This window comes from Ahaetulla prasina, chromosome 2, assembly GCF_028640845.1.
Source record: "Ahaetulla prasina isolate Xishuangbanna chromosome 2, ASM2864084v1, whole genome shotgun sequence".
Lineage (NCBI taxonomy): Eukaryota > Metazoa > Chordata > Lepidosauria > Squamata > Colubridae > Ahaetulla > Ahaetulla prasina.
Genome location: NC_080540.1, coordinates 129,627,638 through 129,646,419, shown reverse-complemented (window position 1 = coordinate 129,646,419; position 18,782 = coordinate 129,627,638). Strand labels below are relative to the sequence as shown.

The following is an 18,782-nucleotide window of genomic DNA, read 5'->3' as shown; positions in this document are numbered from 1 at the left end:
AAGATGACGAATGAGACTTCATCGAAACATCGCCAAGACACTTCCAATTTTACGCGGGAGAAAACCCGAATAACCAAAGACCTACATTTATGAATATATATATATATATATTTATATTAACCTGTGAGAATAATACTCTGCTTCACTTCACACACACATCATGCCTAAAAGTAGTTTACAAACAATAGTGGTTGGATCCATATAATTGCAAATGGTGTGGTATGTGAACCATTTATTTCTAGATGCCAATAAAGATTAAGTAGAATTAGATTAAATATGATGATCAGCTTTCCTTAACCTAATGATCTGGAGAATTACATTGAAGAAAGCTTGATTGTCATACTTAACTGAACGAATAAAATATATTTAAGATATTACTAAAGATGCTAAAGAACTGAGAAAGAATATCAAAAGCCTTGCTCAGATATTAGAAAATGGTTTAATCCTAAAAATATTTCCTTTAGAAACAAACCAAACAAAATATTTATTTAAGGGAAAAATGATTAATTAATGCCCATGAAACAAAACATCACAGTCAGAGATCTCAAATACAAATGCATAATTTAAACACAATACATATTCCTTACTTTCAAGGAATACATATCGAACTTGGCAGTATACAAATAACATGGTATTATATGCTTATTGGAAAAGGGTAAATGTTTTGACTCATGCCACCTTAACTATAGGGACAAAGTAAGAATTGCAATATTTTTTGTATGTAAAGTGTAACCATATGATTACATGCCATCAAATCATTGTTTACTCTTTAAAACCACATAGATTTTTCTGTAATTAACCATATGAGTAATCAAATGCTGTCATGACATGTTATAACAAAGATGAAGTATTGTTATGACATAAATTTGACAAGGTATGGCTAACATATAGGGAAGCCTTGTAGCACTCATCACTTTTCTTATGGCAAAATACTTGCTAGATCAGAATCCAATAGTAGATATATCAATTTTAACAACGGAAGTTTATGGAATTAAACTTTTGCTTTAGGATCAACAATCCCACTGTTTTTATTGTAACAACATATATAATTTGTAGATTTGTGAGATAATTTTGAGGGTGCTGTGTTGGAATACCAATGTGTTATCCAAAGAAAAGATCACAACTAGCCTGTTATTTTTCTTTTTAATAAACTGGATTTCTCCTTAATAATCCCTAACGAATTTGCAATTATTTTAGTATGACAGCCCATCCATCATCGTTTAGTATAATCACCTACATTGCACTCTTAATTCACGCTCACTACCAAATCTTACAGCTTCTAGCGACATTTACTTCCAAATTAATAATGCTAACATCGAGAAATAAAAATAATTGGGGTGGGACGTAATTAAACGATTCACAGCTGGCAAAACAGCAACCTGCTTACATTTTCTCGAAGGCAATCCATGGACGGATTACTTCTAACTACAACTCCTATAAATCCCTGCGCTGTTACAATATCCGGGACAGCAAGCGCAGAGGCCCTCTGTACTTGTAGTTTCAAGGGCCGGAAGCCTAGTAGAAGAAAAGGGGGATTTTCCGCCATCACCGGGACTACAAGCCCCAGCATGCTTTGGGTAACCCGGGGCGGTAATGGCGGCGGCAGCGCCTGCGCATTGCGGTCTCCGTGCGGACCGCGCAGAGTGAATAATAAAGCTCTCCTCCTCGGTGGTAGCGGGCGGCGGAGGAGGGAGCGGAGGGCAGGAGCATGTCGAAGGGCCCGGTAGGGACCGGGCCTCCTGCAACCGGGCCGGTGGCGCCCGCCAGCGCGCTCCAAGCGCAGCCCGAGAAGCCGCAGCACTACACGTACGTAGCGAGAACACCCGCAGCCGCTTCTTAGTGCTGCTGCTCCCGCCGCCGCCGCACCCCTCCGCCCGGCGCCCGCCCGCGCGCCACACACGCCTGACGTCAGCGGGCAGCGTGCGGCACGCGCGCACGGAAACAAACGGCCCGCCCGGAACCGGCTGAAACCGGTTGTGGTCGGCCTGGGCCGGAGGAATTTCGGCTATGGGAGGGGGCGGGGAAGGAGCGGACACCCCCCCCCGCAGCGCTTTTGGTGCGGGCGGGCGCGCGCGCACCTAACCGCCCCATAAACACAAACACACCCCACAGGCAAGAGGCGCGTACAGTTGCCCATGAATGCGTCGCGTCACCTTCGCCCTACGGGTCCTCTGCTCCTCCGTTGGTCATTGGGTGAGGGGGGGGGTGTCCGTCTCGTTAATCCCCCCTTTGAGAGTCCCCTTCTTTTCTCCGTCACCTTTTTGTCTAATTGGCTAAACCTACTGCCTCGCGCCAGGCGAAGGGGACTCTTTTCTGGCCGAGCGGTTGACAAGTCGTTCTGTAAAATGAAATTATTCTCCTCGGATACTCGGAAAGTTCGTGATCCGAAGGTCCTGGTGGGGAAAATTGGGGTGTCTTGTCACCAATCTTCACAAACTGGCTTTTCTGTACTCACGGTCTGTCTCGTGGAATCGAGAGCATCCTAAGTGAAACACTATACAAAAGTACTGTGACTTTCCTCGCCATTTTCTCTTGCTGATGGCTGTCATTAGAGGGTTGTGTGTGTGTGTGTGTGTGTGTGTTGGGGGGTGTTTCTGGCCAAGCCTGCAAAATAAAACTTAACAGCATAAAGGAAACTACTTGGGTTTCTTCCTTCCTTCCTTCCTTTTTTTTGTCTTTGAATCCTAATAAGGAATTTTGAGTCCTGTAGCATATGGTGAGGAATAATTCAGCTCGTGGTAAAAATAAATGGTATTCGCAAAATAACAAAGCCATAGAAAAATATTGCTATGTTCTATTGATTTCATAGAAAATGTTTTAATAGCATCAACATAAAGAGTTATGTTAAGTATTAGAATAAGTTGTCTCTTATATTTATAGGTTGCCCTCTTCTGTTCAGAATTCCTAATAATTTCGTATGTCTGAGAGCAGTTGCTGTAGCAGGTACAGGTATTTTAGATCTGTTGGTAAATACTGTGCTACTTTGGGACCTTGTAAATACGTTATTGGTGACAGTTAATTTGTGATATTGTTATTTTGTATTGTTACTGTACTAGCAACACCTATTACTACATCTATTTTATTGTATCTGGCAAACTTGTTTTGCAAGGAATTGATCATACATAACCTGTTCCACATTAATCTGAAGAATTCATTACTGTGAGATGTGATGGGCACTAATTCGGATGGCTTGGAAAGGAGTAAATAAATTCATGGGGGGATATTAAAACATTACCTCCATGAGGGCACCATGCCACCAAATAACAGTTACAATGAAACAGTGATGAAAAGGGAATATGACAGACTTCATGTTATGATTGTGAGCATCCTGAAAGCATCTGGTTGGAGACAGTGAGAAGCAGAATGGTAGACTAAAATGGGTCTTAGCCTAATTCTGCAGGGTTATTCTGATTGGTCAGTTGTGCTGCTAATGTCTCAAACCTATTAAAAGCATAGTAGAAAACTTTTAAATACATGCAATACTGGGTGTGTAATAGGATGATACAATAATTACTTAGTTTCAACCTCTATGAATAATTGAAGAGATTGTCCTTAATTGCAAAACAGGATATCTATAGATTAGCCTCATATACCTGCTGTACATCATCACAATTTTGAATTGTTGCTAGAGATTCATGCATGTGATTATCAGATAGTATGCAAATTGCATTTATAATAAAAGTCAGTATAATGTTAGCTAGTTTTTTCCTGGTTTCCATCACCTTCCACACCTTCCTTTGTATTCTCAAAATGCATTGCAATAGTGGGAGAATCATACAGAGGTGACAGTTGGTGTATATGAGGAGCTATAGAAACTCACCCTGTCCCTGCTTTCCCTGATTAAAATATCAGTGAAAAAATCTGATTGAATTTCATTCAGTTTATTTCACAAAATGTGAAATAAATATTTTTAACAAAACAAAAAACTGGTTTTGTGAGTTGGTAATAATCTGGTTCATAGCGATGAATATTTTATTTATTTTATTTTTAATTTGTTTATGCTGAATTCTATTTAATTTACTTTGCAAATGTACAATTTAAAAAAGAATTTCTTGTTAAAATTAGTTTTGACAAATTATCTGATATTGTAAGAAGTTCATAGCAACTAAATCCAATTGTGTACATCTTTTAGTACAGGGGTGTCAAACTCGCGTCGTCATGGTGACATCACGTGAGGTATTATGGTTTTTTCCTCCTTCGCTAAACCAGGCATGGGTGTAGCCAGCGCATGATGTATCCGGCCCACGGGCTGTGAGTTTGACAGCCTTGTTCTAGTAGAATAACATCTGTACCATAATTGGTTCTCATTCATCCCAGTGTCTTCCAAAATAGTTCTAGAGTTTTGGGAGAAAATCTATAGCAGATGTTGGAAGTATATAAGGAACTTCAGGATTAAGAGGAAGAGGGTGAGAGACTAATGCATAATCAAATGACCACATGTATGGAAAGTGGTAGCTGGTAGTTGGTTTTAGGTAGCTTTTTCAGATATTTATATACATGTATGGATCACACTTTCAAATGCAACAGATTCTAGCTTTGATGTCTTTGTTTTCACTAATGTGTAATAGTTTATATTTTGCTTATGTTTTTGCAAACAGAGGATGTGTCTCCTGGCCCTTCCAAACCATACCAGTGTAGTGTTGCTGCAATTTGTCCCTTATGCTTCTTCTGTCCAAATGCTGCTGAGGCATATTATTATAGGCATAAAATATGCCCATGTGTGTGGGAGAAGTTTTTTTGACAGTCTGTTTCTTGTAGGGATATTTATGAACTATTACACACAGCATTACAGCGTGAATGATGCCAATCTGAAATAAGAAATTCAGTTCATGTACCAAATTTGTGTTTGTACCTGTGTGCTGATTCCTTCAGGTTTTTTTTTTGAAAAGGTGTTTTTTTTTGGGGGGGGGAAATCATTTTGCATTGCCTGCTTCCTAAGGATGAGAGAGAGTGGCTGGTCCAAGGTCGCCCAGCTGTTTTTATGGTCTAGGATAGTGAGGGCGAACCATTTTGGTGTTGCATGCCAAAAGTCCGAGCATGCGAGCGCTCCCGCGCTCCCGCATGCCAGCACCCATAATGCAATGGGCGCACCCATTTGCGCATGCGCGCATGACCATCCACCACACTCCTTGTGCGCATGCGCCCCCCACTGCGCATGTGCGTGCCCCACTTTTTCCAAGAGGGCCAGTATGCCTCATAATGGAAGACAACCAGTTACCGGCCCGTTCCTTGGTGTGACAGCTGTTCCCCAGCCGGCAGCAGCATTCTCGGCCCCACCACTTTGGAAGCGCCATGTACCAGCTGGGGAAGTTCACCCCTCCACCTCGGGCCCTGCATGCAGCCTGCAACCGGGGGATGTGTCACCCAGTGCAGCGCTCTTCCCTGAGGGCCGCCTACTCATCCACCCACCAGCTGGACTCGGCTGGAAGCTGCGTGTCACCTTGCATCCATCCTTGTCCTCCTCCTCCCCGGCTGCTGGTTCCTTGATGTGAGCAGAGGCTGCTGGTTGGAGCGAGGGGAACTACAATTCTGGCCTGCCATGACTGCGAGTGCCAAAGCATAGCTAGAATTGGAAGAAAAGGCTGCGTGGCTATAGCAGAAAGAACCAGAGAAACACTCGGCAGCTTGGATGAGAAGGCGCAAGCGAGGCGGCAGCTGCTCTCACCGGTAACTGAGCCCGTAAATTGGTGTGGTGGGCCCGCAAATCGGCATGGTGGGTCCAGTTACCGGACAAGAGCAGCCTCCACCTCGCTCGTGGGTGCAAGGTGACGCGCTGCTTCCAGTCCAGTTTGGACAGGGACCTGAGAGCTGCGCAGGGACGGCTCGCCCGAAAGAACTGTGGCAGAGCCTTGCAGCTTTATCTGCCGCCTTGCCTCTGGGTAAGGCCCCTACTCCTCCTCCTCTCCCCTTCCCCTTCCAGCAGTGTACTGTTTTTCCAAACACCCGGGCCAGGCTGGGCAGGAATTCCCAGGGAGGCGCCCTGATCGAGGAGGCTCAGGCTGTATCCCGTGGCTTGCATAAACCGCTCCCTCCCCTTTCAAAATAGCCACCCAGCACTTCCCTCGGGCACCCAGGGCCGGCAAGCAGCTCTTCTTCCGAGAAGTGGTGGTGGTGGTGGTGGTGGTGGTGGTGGTAGAGGCCGGTGCGCTGTCGGAGATGGACTTTGGTTGTTTGTTCTGCTGTGACCCCGAACCCGTGCCTGGACTTCTCCCTGCTGGGTGCCGGGCTTCCCGGCAAGCACCCTATACCTTTGCTACCTCGGTCAGAGCCTGATTCCAGAAGCGGCCCAGGGAAGCATGGAGGTCAGGACTCGGTTGGTGAAGTGGGTGCTGCACAGGGGGTGTAAGGCAAGGCGCTGCCACTCGAAAACACTGTTGCCATGATCTCAGCAAGGCTGCAGGGCTGCAATCCCCTCCCTGAATTTCAGGCAGCAGATCTAGCCAGGAGGAAAGAGAAAGTGAATGTGTGGAGGAGGACGCACAACTCTGCAATGTGTATTTCCAGGGAGGAAAGCTTTCTCCTGCCTTCTGTGCCTTGCCCGATCTCTACACTTTCCCCCCATCAAGTTCTAGCTTTCTCCTGCCTTCTCTGATCTCCACACTTCCTCCCAAGATCTCCCGAGATTGCGGCAACAGTGTTTTCAGGTGGCAGCGCATTGTTTTATGCCCCCTGTGCAGCACCCACTTCACCAACTGAGTCCTAACCTCTGCGCTTCCCTAGTGTGGTGGCGGCTGCTCTTGCCGGTAACTGAGCCCACAAATTGGCCTCTCCTAGACCAGGAGAAGAAGCCAACCGCTCTCCGCCTGGGTCGTCTGGAGAAGGGGCAGGCAGAGCAGCTAGCCGCTTTGCCTTACACTTCTTGCGCAGCGCCAGAAACCGTGATGCTCTTGTTTTTCCTCTGCAAGCCCCATTTTTGTAATCGGGTAGGCAGCGGAGATCTCCAGGCAACGGAGATTGTGGCAACAGTGTTTTTGGGTGGCATTGGGCATGGCGGGGACTTGGTGATGGGCCCAATCCGCACTCGACCCCAGCTGCTGCGCTGCCATCCAAGCCAGGCTCTCTGGCCATACGCCGGGGAAGGAGCCGTGGGTGGGACAGCTACCTGCCCTGTCAGCAAATGCTGCCCCGTGCACTTGAGCCGGCCAGTCGTTCTTCCCCCTGCAGCTGCCAGTGCTGTTGCTCTTCTGGGGCAGTACAGCTGCGCAGCTGGTTGAGTGAGCCAAGAAGGGCATTTCAGCCCTGCTTCGATGGCGGCCACAGGATCATCTGCGCACCACCACCCCGCCCTCATCGGCTGCCAAAGCCCTGCCAGTCATACCTGCTCAGTCTGCGGCTCCCAGCAGGGAGGAGCTCAGGCAAGCCTGCTTGTTCTTAGCTTCCCTGGCTGGCGCATGGTGCTGCCGAGGTGGCAGGGCCGAGAGCGCTGCTGCCGGCTGGGGAATATGGCTTCCAGCAGGGAGGAGTCCAGGCCACAGGGTCATCTGTGCAGGCAGCCCACCACCACCACCCCACCCACACTGGCTGCTGGTCCACCAGTGCTCTAGACCACCTGGAACCGCGCAAGAAGCCTGCATGGGCAGGGAGGGAGGGAAGCTCCAGCTTACGTTGCTCTGCTCCCTTAGGAAGCGACTGCCGGGATCCTCTCTCTGCATGTTTTGTCACGCGCGCCTGTTGCTAGTCTTCGCGCATGCCAGGAAACAGACCAGCTGGCCGGTGCACATGTGCGCTCTGGAAACAGGAAGGTCATCTTCCTGGAGCATGCATGTGCAATGAGCAGCTGCTCTTCTGGTTTTTGGCACACTGGCTGACACACCAGAACCTGGAAGAGTAACAGGCCATGGCTCCGCGTGCCCGGATAAATGGCTCTGCATGCCACTTCCGGCACGCATGCCATAGGTTCGCCATCACGGGTCTAGGATTCACAATCTTCAGGTTTATAGCCTGGTGCTTAATCACATCACCAAACTGGCTATCATGTGCCACTACTCAAGACCATTACTGATTTGTAATTTTTGTTATTCTCTATATTTTTAAAGTAGAGACTTTCAGTTGAGGGAAAATATATTTATAAAGAAAAACTTTAAAACTTGTCTTCCCTCAAACCAAATACAAGATACTAGCTAGCCTGATATCTACATACCTAATGCAGTATTTTGATTAAGATAATATTTAAAGTTGAGTGCAAATACACTGATCTACTTCTACAGCTTTAGTATAATTTGTATTTAACTGTCAGGCAGGTGAATATTTTGTTAAGGCTTTCAGAAGTGAGAATTGAAAGGATTTTAGATTTCAAAATAAGAAAATATGTGGAACTGTTTTGTTTGTAGCATATATTTAAAAACAGGATAATGTAAGTAGAATTCCACCCATAGCCGCTATCTTCCTTGGGCTGATTTTAACTAGACAAGAAAAAAAGAACTTCTTTTTTAAGACTTTGATACTTGTATTGAAATAGTGAGAATGGTGAGAAAACAGTCATGAAAGATCTACTAATGCTGAAACTGTTTATATATGTAATTTAAACGTAGTCAGTTGTGTCTCTTGTATGAACTATACTTCTGAGTTATCAGTTTTTAAGTCATAAATTTAAAATTATAGTGCACAAGTCAAGACTCTATTGACTCCTTTTTATGTATAGTTGGCTTTTTTTCTTTGAGTTTAGGCAAATCATGTCTTATTTGTAATGGCAATATATTGTTTGTGTTATTTTGCAAAGCATATTAAATACCTAAATAAAATAATTGGAAACCAGGTTCAAAGCACACTTCTAATCAAGAAGGAAGCCACTAGTGCACACAAATGAAATGCTGTAAATGATTGTTAATGTAATGCCATGGGTTCCTGTTTTTGCCTGGACTAACTTCTTATGATAAACTGTGTTCCTGTTTAATATAGAACTTACTTGTACATAAAGGTCTTTTGGTGACTATAAAGAAAGCTTTTTCACTGTAAGATAATTTTTTCTCTCATCTGAAAGTGATGCTAGGATATTATGAATGTTAAGATTTTTGAAAAAAATACCTTTTATTTGACATAATTTATCTTTTTTGTTATTGAAGAAATAGTTGTGCTTTTCCCCGATTGTGGAAAAAAAAGAGTCGCGCTTATTTCCTAGTCACTTATAAATAGGGTCATAGTTCCTGTTTTGATCCTGAGTTTTCTTGGAATTTAGCTGCCTATTTTGAAGTGTGCCTTCACATCTGCAAGTGTTAGAAACAGCTTTTTTCTCTCTTTACGCAAATCTTAAGCTTCTTAGGAAATTGAATTCTGCTACAATGTCATGTGGTCTAATTTACACTTCATGATTCATTAAACTATAGTTTATTGGCTAAGGAATGGTTATGGATTGCTTGTTCTTATTAATTGTGATATACTGGTTTGTAGAGAATCAGAAACAGCTATTCCATAGCGAACTGTACTTTAAATAGATCACAACATTTAAACCAGAAGAGTACATGCAGGTTTATGATGATCTAACAATCATAGTGTATTCTGCATATTTGTGAAATCGGCATAAAAATATGAATATGCTAAATGGAATCTGTGCATCAGTTGGCCTTTGACTCACCCATTTGTAATCCACAAAACGTATTAATACTAAATGTAAAAAAAGTTTGTGTAAAAGACTGGAAAAGCTTTTGATGGGAAAAACTATCAAAGGTAGTAAGATGAAAATGGTGACATTTTCATAATGTATTTGAATTCTATAGTTAGAAAACAGTTATAGTGGGATGAACCAAAATACTGTGCCAGTGAATTCAGAGTTTATGCTCTTCAGAACATTTCATCAGGCAAAATGATATATTTGACAAAAATCTTTCTCCTTTATGTCCATTTCCTAGGCAGGTTGTATATTTAGTTTTTTATTACTCTGCGCAATGTACAGTTCCCCAACTTTTGTTCAAAAAAGAAACAAAACCCAGACAAAATAATTGTCTTTACTGAAGTACAGTACAATTAACTGCACTGAATTCTGGAGAATTTGAAAGTGGGCATTCTTATTGTGGTAGTTTATGTTGATCGTAAGGAAGCTATTTAACCAATTAACTAACATATAATTTTGTTTAATGTAGTAACAATATTTGTTTTTGTTTCTTTTTACAAAATTATTACTGTGCTAACGATTTATAGTCAAATGAAAATTTTACTTTATATCTAAAGTGTCTTATCAGCACACAGATTTAACAACATAAACATTAAAGATTTCACTACTGCTTTAACTAGATTTCTGCTAATGGCTTGAGTCCTACTTTGAAAAAAGAGCTCATTCCATTTGTGGAAGAAAATCTAACCAGAAAAGGCTTTGGTGCATAGAGATAGGAGAAAATGTAACAAAAATGCCATCTCTCTTTATCACTAAGAATGACCCATGTCTGACTTGGTTCAGTACAGTACCAAGTATTGGTACACTAGTATCTCGAGGAAAGTAATTTGAAATGAAGGCCAGAACCATTGCCTGGCAGAATAAAGCATATCAGAATTTTGGATAGCTCACTGTAGGAAACTCAGGTAATCCTCAATATACTAGTTCTATTGTTTCACCAACTGTCTTAAGTTTAATTGTAATCTTAAACCGGAAGAAGCAGGTTTTTACCTTGATGTATGTTGCTTACTGCTGAGTTTGGATTTAAAGACACCCCCTCTCCCCCCACAACAATTTCTGAAATCTGAGGTTCCTGTGTTACTGAATAATCCCAGAATTATAGAAATTTCCAAACAAAAGGGATGGGAGATGGGATGGGCTATATCCTTAGTCTGGGAAAGTTTGCGTTCAAATTAAGATAACTTGTTATGGGTACGGGCTCCTATTTCCAGTGACTCCAAAGCCCCATGAATAAAATGTCTACTGACAAAACGTTAGGGTCCCAAATTAATGCTCTTTAGGTATGAATTATTAATTCAGCATGGCTTCCTTTCAGACTCCTATATTTCCCTTTATCTAGGAAATAATGAGCATAGCTGGCAAGATTAAGTCTAATATTTACATTATTATCTGACAATGATGATGGTGATATTATTATACATTTAGTCCCATTATTGCACATAAATTTAATTTCCCATTATACATTGTACAAACTGGTATTGCTTCATATGCATGGTTTTGTTGTCACTGGAGTAAAATAATTATATTCAAATTACTTATTTCAAGATTACTGTCCAATAAATGTTTTCCTACAAGATCCTTTTATTTTATTTCTCTTAATTGATTACACTTTAGGCTAGAGGTCTCAGACTTAGAATCTAATTACTGTAAACTATTGGAATTATTCTGTAACAATTCAGGTTTTATATTAAGTCAACATTGTTTACATATTATATCTTGAGACTAAGATAGTATTTGTTTAGTGCAATTTTGACTGACATATTTCTTGTGAATATGGAGTGTTGTGCTAGACCTACCAGAATTTCTCATTTAAAGAACTGGCTTGTAAGAGAAAGAAGTACAGTGGTGTAAATTCTGCTTTTCTGCTAGAAATGTTTGGGGAAGTAGGAGTGAATAAAAAAGGATTATTTACAAAACTGTTGTGACTGTTTGAAGATACAAGGGCACTGAAAAAGTGACTTATGACATTTTTCACACTTATAACCATATCATAAAAGGTTGTAAGTCCATAAGCTAAATTATGGTCATAAGTCAAGAACTACTGGTAGTATTCATAGTCATGGTTTTGGTTACCTTGAAGGTTTGACATCAGTCTTGCAGATCTCCTCTCTTTTTAGAGACAGAAGATCCCTCCCTCCTTTTTTGGTTTTTAGTAATGGCACTAAACAAATACTATCTTAGTCTCAAGATATAATATGTAAACAATGTTGACTTAATATAAAACCTGAATTGTTACAGAATAACAGAATCACATTGTTTAGCTGAGTGTTGTTACAACATCAGCAGCAAGTGAATATACAAATTACCAATTTACAAAATGCCATGATGCAGCTAATATAACAGCTGGAACCAGATTTACTCAGTGTGAACTGTTTATGGTTGACAGACCAGCGAAATTTCCCACAGATTGGACCAAGATAACTTTTGGGCTAAGTTTGCTAACAGAAGGAGCAGCTAAATGAGCCATACTGATCGTTGAAGGACAACAATTTGCTGCTGAACAAACCAAGACTTCATCGAAAGTTTAAAAGGTACATTGAAGATCCGGTATCAAGACTCACAGTGAATTAAGAAAGAAGAATAGAGAAGAATAAGTTGATACATTTTAGATTTTAAATTACTTGCCAGAGATGTGGGATGCAATGATGTGGGATAGAAAGATCTCTCTCTGAGAGACCAGTTCAGAGAAGGGCTTGCTGAAGACCTAAGAGATGAACTGAGAGGGCAAGACACCTCAAATAATTTGGAAGACTTGGTTCAATAACGTGTAATAATAGATGGCAAGCTAGAACAGTTAAGACAAGGAAGAAACTGGATCTTGGTTTATTCTGAAAATCCCTCCTTGAAGGAGTTGCATGTCGAAACGTCCTACAAAGGCTCAGTGAAAGCAAGCTTTTTGCAAAGTTGGTGTGCATTTGACCTGTCTCAATTAGACTATTTGGGTATAGGATCTCAACTGAAAGCACAAAAATGGATCTTGCAAAGGTACAACACATTTTTACACACAGTTTAGATGTGCAGTGTTTTCTGGGTTTTGCTAATTCGTACTGGAAGTTCATTCTTAAATTTTCTGACTACATAAAACCTCTGTCTCAACTTTTTAAAAAGGGCTTGGAAATTCTTGTAATCGATTCAAAAACAGAAGGCATTTCAAGAGTTAAAAGAACCTTTTGGTTCATAGCTCCTTCTAAGGCACCCAGATCCTATCCATCCATTCATAGTTCAGACTTCCACTTCAGATGTCATAGTAAGAGCAAATATATTTCAAAAAGAGAAAAAAGTGGGGGTCAGATCTACTGCCAGGTGCCTTTTCTCTGAGACACCTCACTCAGCAGAAATGAACCATGGCATTTTCAATTAGGAGTTGCTTGCAATGAAAACTGCTTTCCAGCAGTGGACGCACTTTCTGGGAGGAGCTGTCAACCCAATAGATATTCATAGAGACCATAAGAATTTAGAGGCTTTGCAAAACGGCCAATTCCATCACCTCTTGACAAATGAGTTGGGCACAGTTTTTCTCCCCAAAACCATGCTGCAGCCAAGTAACTTCTGAGTCAATTGTAAGTCATACCTCCTTGAAAGTTTGGGAGCAGAGACTTTCGATCTCTTCTGAGAGATTTGGGTATAGCAGCAGCAGGATCTATATCGAGAGTGTTAAACTGGTGGCCCACGGGCTGGATGTGTCACGCCTAGGCAATGCCCCCCCCAGCTCCGCAGAGGCAAAAAACATAGCGATATGTCACGATATGTCATATGATACAATCGAGTTTGACACCCGTGATCTATATGGTAGGGCTTGGATGGACAACTTCAGGGAGTCCAACAAGACCATTTTTCGCCTTTTACTGTAGAGAAAGGGCAGCTGTTACACAATGGTTATTTGTACACTCCCCTTCCTCTAAGAGAACAAGTATTACAACACTGCCACAACAACAAAAGAGGACAATGGGAGGGGGGTATTTAAACTCCATCAAGTCTTTAGGGGCTTCTTGTGTCTAAGGATAATGGCAGATGTTAAGAGTTGTGTTTCTTGTCATGCTTGCTGTAGAGTAAAGCCAGTTCCTAGAAAGCCATCTGGCATGCTGCAACTTTTAAAGATTCTGTCATGGTCCTTGGACAATGGATCACTACTAGATTTTATTACCAACTAATCCCAGTGCAAGTATTGACCAATGATTTGGTAGCAACAAACTGACCTATTTCATTCCTTTCAATCAGCCAAGGAAATAGTTTAGCTTCTTTTGAACCATGGGTTTAGGTATAGAGCAGGGGTGTCAAACTCGTGGCCCACAGCCTGGATGCGTCACGTGCTGGCCCCGCCCTCCCCTGGTTTAGCAAAGGGGGGAAAAGTCCTGATAACTTCACGTGATGCTGCTGTGACGCTGTGAGTTTGACACCCCTGGTATAGAGAATCAGTCAATCACATCATTTTGAACAGAGGAAGTCAGTTTACATCCAAATTTTGGAAGGACCTTTTCCACAATAAATATTAACATTCCTTTGTCATATATGCAGTGTTAGATGGAGAAACTGAGAAAGTTACCCAATTGTTGCAGCAATATAAGACACTACACTTCCTATCAACAAGATGACTGAAATTCTATCCCTTGCAGAATTTGCTTACAGCAGTACATTTTTTCAGAATGTATTTAAGACAACTTTCAGCTATCACCTCATGTTCTGCCCGCTACCATTCATAAATGCACAGTTCCCAAATATCTTGGATTTCTGCATAAGAAGCAAGTGGCCCAATGCCTCTTAAAGGAGCAACTAGAAATAGCATGACTGTCTACTAAAATGCAGCAGATGCACACAGATAAGAGGGGGCTAAAATTGCAGAAGGGGATTTGGTATAACTTTCCACAGTTATTTTTTTACATCTGCAGGATATCTCCAAACAGCTAATTCAAAGTTTGCCAGCACCAGTTCATCTGGTATTGGTCTTTGCTGATGAGAGAGGCACTGCCCTGCAATTTGCATACATAGTAGCTCTCCTCTTATGACACAATTGGGATCAGAACTTCAATTGCTACTCAAGGCAATTGTTAATTGAGTTGCATCCTATTTTATTACCTTTTTTGCCATCGTTAAGTGAATCATTACCGTTAGGAAGTGAATTGTGTAGTCATTAAGTGAATCCAGCTACCGCCATTGACTTTGCTTATCAGAAACTGGCTGAGAAGTTTGCAAATAGCAAACACATGACTCCAGGATATTGAAACTATTATAAATAGATGCAGTTGCCAAGTGCCTGAATTTGAATCATATGACCATGGGGATGCTGCAATGTTTGTAAGTGCGAGGAGCAGTTGTAAGTTACTTTTTTCAGTGTCATTGTAACTTAGACTGTTATAACCTTAAATAAATGGTTATAAGTTGAAGACTACCTTTAATGTCTTTCTCCTTGCAATCATGCCACACACACTATTATTATACATGGTTCTTCTGATGATTATCCTATGAGTGCTGACATTTGTTAATGCAAGGGAGGTTTTTAGTTCCTAGATGTTACACAGGGATTCTTGAGACCCCCAGGAGTATTACATGCCAGGCTGTTTGTGTGGTTTTAGTTGGTCAACCATTCTGAAAAGGGTACCAATGGTGTTGAATTATCTCCATTTGTACATGATCTAACTGATGGTAGAATTCAAGCTCTTTGGAAATAGTTTTGTAATCTTTTCCAGCCTGGTACTGCTACCCTGCCAACCCCAGTGGCTCCAGCCTGCTGCCTGCTCCCTGACTGTGCCCAGCAAGGTCTCAATGGCAGATGAGCTCCACCACTCTGCCGTGATCAGGGCTTGTATCCTGAGGCTATGCCCTCACCCAACTCCTTTATCCTGGGACAGTGGCAGGAAGAAATGACAGTAAAGGTTAACTGGGGGAGACAGTGGTAGGTAGTGGAAATATGGGGGTAAGATAAGTGAATGGGGAGAGTTGAAGTGCATTCTGTGGTCATAAATGCAGGTCAACTGGCAGATGCCTATATTTTGATCACATAACTGGGTGTGTGCGCGTGCTACAATGGCCATAACTTTGAGGGCTGATCAACTTCAAACAGTTGCTGAATGGTAATTAAGTGAGAACTATCTGTAGCTTCCTCTTGGCTTCCTTTAAAAGGAAGCGCCTGTTAAAATAGTAACTTGCTTTCTTGGTGATCATTTCAGCAAGAAGAGTAAGGGAACTCACAACTCCATCAATCAGTGAAAGCCTTTCTGACTTTAATTTATATACAGCACTATTAAGGCTTGGCTCTTTTTTTCTCCCCAAGATAATTTAAAGTCACATAAACCAGAAAAAGAAAAAAGAATTTTACCTAATCTTTTGAGCAAATCCCCACCAGTCAAAGTAGAGATTTTGAAGTAAGTGAAATTGCATCAAAATGTTTATTTATCTGAAACATAAAAGGATAGAGAGCCTTTTTATCACGTATTAAGTTTGGCAGTGCTAGATCCTCTATTAGGTGGATAAAAGATTGTGTTGTTCTAGGGTATTTTGCCAGTGGTGTACAGGTACCTTATAGTTAACTCAGTTAGAAAAGTGGTTCCCATAGTGTTTGCCAGCAAGGCTTTTTTTTTCTTAGAAGAAATCTGCTGAGCATCAACTTGCTATGAAATGTCTCCCTTCATTAAACACTCTGAAACTGATAAATTCATCTTTGTGAATGCAGAATTAAAAAAAATTATGTGCTGTCTGCAAAAATTACTTCTCTGTCAATAAGGCAAGTGCAATTTAGTTTATCTTACACATAAAATAGTTCCGTGTTCATATATATGCCTGCTTTATATTGTAGAGGAAAGTAATGTATTAATTTAGACTGAAGGCATGTAATGAATTAAGTTGAAGGTTTTGTTTACTTGCTGCTTATTCTTCATGATTATCTGTCAGTAACTGCTGGTTTGAGTTCTTGTAAATGTGGGCTAACGACATCAATGATAGTATTCAGTGATCATGTATTCTGCTAGTATTTTTATTGCTCTCGATTTTTTGAAACATCAGATTCTTCTCCAGTAACTCTTGTTTCTGCATGGTTAAGCTTTAGCTTCATTATTAGTCCTTCCAATGAGCAGTCTGGTTTTATTTCACTTAATATTGAATGATTTGTTGTCCAAAGTAGTCTCAAAAATTCTCTCCAGTACCACTGTTCTAAGGCATTGATTTTCCTTCATTCACTCTTTCTGATGGTTCAGGTAGTTACAAACATACGTTGCAACTGAGAAGACCTTGACTCTGACTTGGATGTTAGTTATCATTAAACTGCAGTTGGTTTCAGAACTACTCAAAGAGGTTGTTCCAATGAGAGTGAAAACAATGTGTTTTTTTAAAATTGCAATTCAAATGTGAGTTATTTACCGGTACTTAACTGTATCTAGTTTTAGAATAACATTAAGATTTTTATTTATTTATTTTTTATTTATTTATTTGTCAAGCATGTATAAGAAAATAAGTAAGTATAAACGTAACACATAAACATATAGGTATAAATAGGTATAACTATAAACATAAGAAATGAGTACGAATACAGGGAAACAGGACAGGGATGGTAGGCAACTGGTGCACTTATGCACACCCCCTTACAGACCTCTTAGGAATGGGGTAAGGTCCACGGTAGGCGGTTAAAGTTTAAAGGTGCATAACTAAATGGAATTCTGTGAGAAGAAAATGCAGTTCATACAGGTAAAATATATATTTTTTGTTTTATTTTTATTTTTCTCATTTCTGAACAGTCCATCTCCCTCATTTTAGCACATGCTCTATTGTACATTTAATATGTTCATTTCTAGTTTTCAGATAGAGTTGCATTACCGCCTTCTCTTTTTTATTACAGCTGTTTTTCTAGTAATTATCAGATCAGGGACTCAAAACATTTTTTCTGTTCCCAGTTGCAATATTACTAATATTGCTACTACTGTATTAAGGAGGGGAAGAGGGTAAACTATCAGCCATTGATTTGGGTTTTTCCCAAAACAATTTGCACAAAAACATTTTCATTAAACACAATTAATGTGCTAAATTTCCAGGAGATTTTCTAGTATAAACTGAATGTTTTTTCTGTCATGAATTACCGTATTTTCTTCAGGTTATTTCTTTTATTGTTCTGTTTTGTTGTTGTTCATACTTGGCTCATCCTTTCACAGGTATTTCTTTATCAGAACCATTAAATTAGAAGCTCTCTGTCATTGGTGAAGGCACCAACAGAGTTTCTAATGTACTATCTTCACTGGAAAAAACCAGGATACATCCAGATATGTATCTGCCTTGAAAATAAACTGTTTTATCATTTTTATGTCATAAAATGTTTTATAAAATTTGCCAGATGAGTTCCAGATTTTGAACACACTATATAAGTTAGCCTATTTGAGATACCTTGGTTCAAAATTGGTTGCCCTATGAGGTATCGTTTCTCCCAGCTAAAGGTTATGTTCTGTCCCCCTCCCCACTTCACAGAGAAGACGCAGAGCCGCGTGTCCCACAGTCCTTTATATTTGCAACAGACCTGATTTTCGGTAGTGAAGGAAAGACTTGGTAGCTACAGTGCAAAGCCTCCCAAGTTCCGAGTTCTTTATCTCTTACAGAGACAGAAGCCCACGTGTCCAAGATCCGTTGCCAAGAGCTCACAAAAAGAAAGCCTTTGCACAGTCCAGGCCTTTAACTCCCAAACGACCGATCTGCAGTTCGCACTTGGTAGCTTTTTGTCCGTCACAAGGGTCAGATGGCAACTCCACCCGCTTTTATCCCCTGTGGGATGTGGCTCAGTGACTCAGCAATCTCTGGGCCTGCCACACCTCTTCCTTTGCTGCACACGCTTATCTTTTCGTCGCTGCCTTGGGTCAATCCAAGATTGATCTTCCATAGCTGGACCCTGGAGCGTTGCCAGGGAGGAGAAGGGTCCAGGGGAGAGAGGCCTTGTCAGCTCCTCCTCCTGGCCTGCAGCTGGAACCTGGGGTGGTGCCAGAGAGGAGGGTCCTGGGGAGGAAGGTCTTGTCGGCCCCTCCCCATCACTCTCAGAGTCATCCTCCTCCATGAGGACAGGCTTGGGGGCCAGAGTCACAACAGATTACCAGAATGAGAGTTTTAGTAGTTTCCTAGACAATCCATGCCCTGTTGGGTCATTGTTACAGAGATGTTCCTGTATCAGTGTCTTCAGTAATGACAGAGCTTCTAATTTACTGGTTGG

At 41.4% G+C, this 18,782-nt stretch overlaps 1 protein-coding gene across 3 annotated transcripts in view; it reads left to right on the top strand.

Moving 5' to 3' along the window:
• The first annotated feature begins 1,051 nt into the window (after positions 1-1,051).
• Positions 1,052-18,782, top strand: part of UNK (unk zinc finger) — a 66,389-nt gene continuing 48,658 nt past the window's right edge. Inside the window, exons 1-2 of one of the 3 annotated variants that reach the window (XM_058166587.1) lie at positions 1,052-1,806; positions 2,881-2,943. In XM_058166587.1, the coding sequence (XP_058022570.1) occupies positions 2,918-2,943 (26 nt within the window). In that variant the 5' untranslated portion in view covers positions 1,052-1,806; positions 2,881-2,917. The remainder of the gene's footprint in view (positions 1,807-2,880; positions 2,944-18,782) is intronic. The other 2 variants (XM_058166586.1, XM_058166589.1) reach the window with 2 other exon arrangements.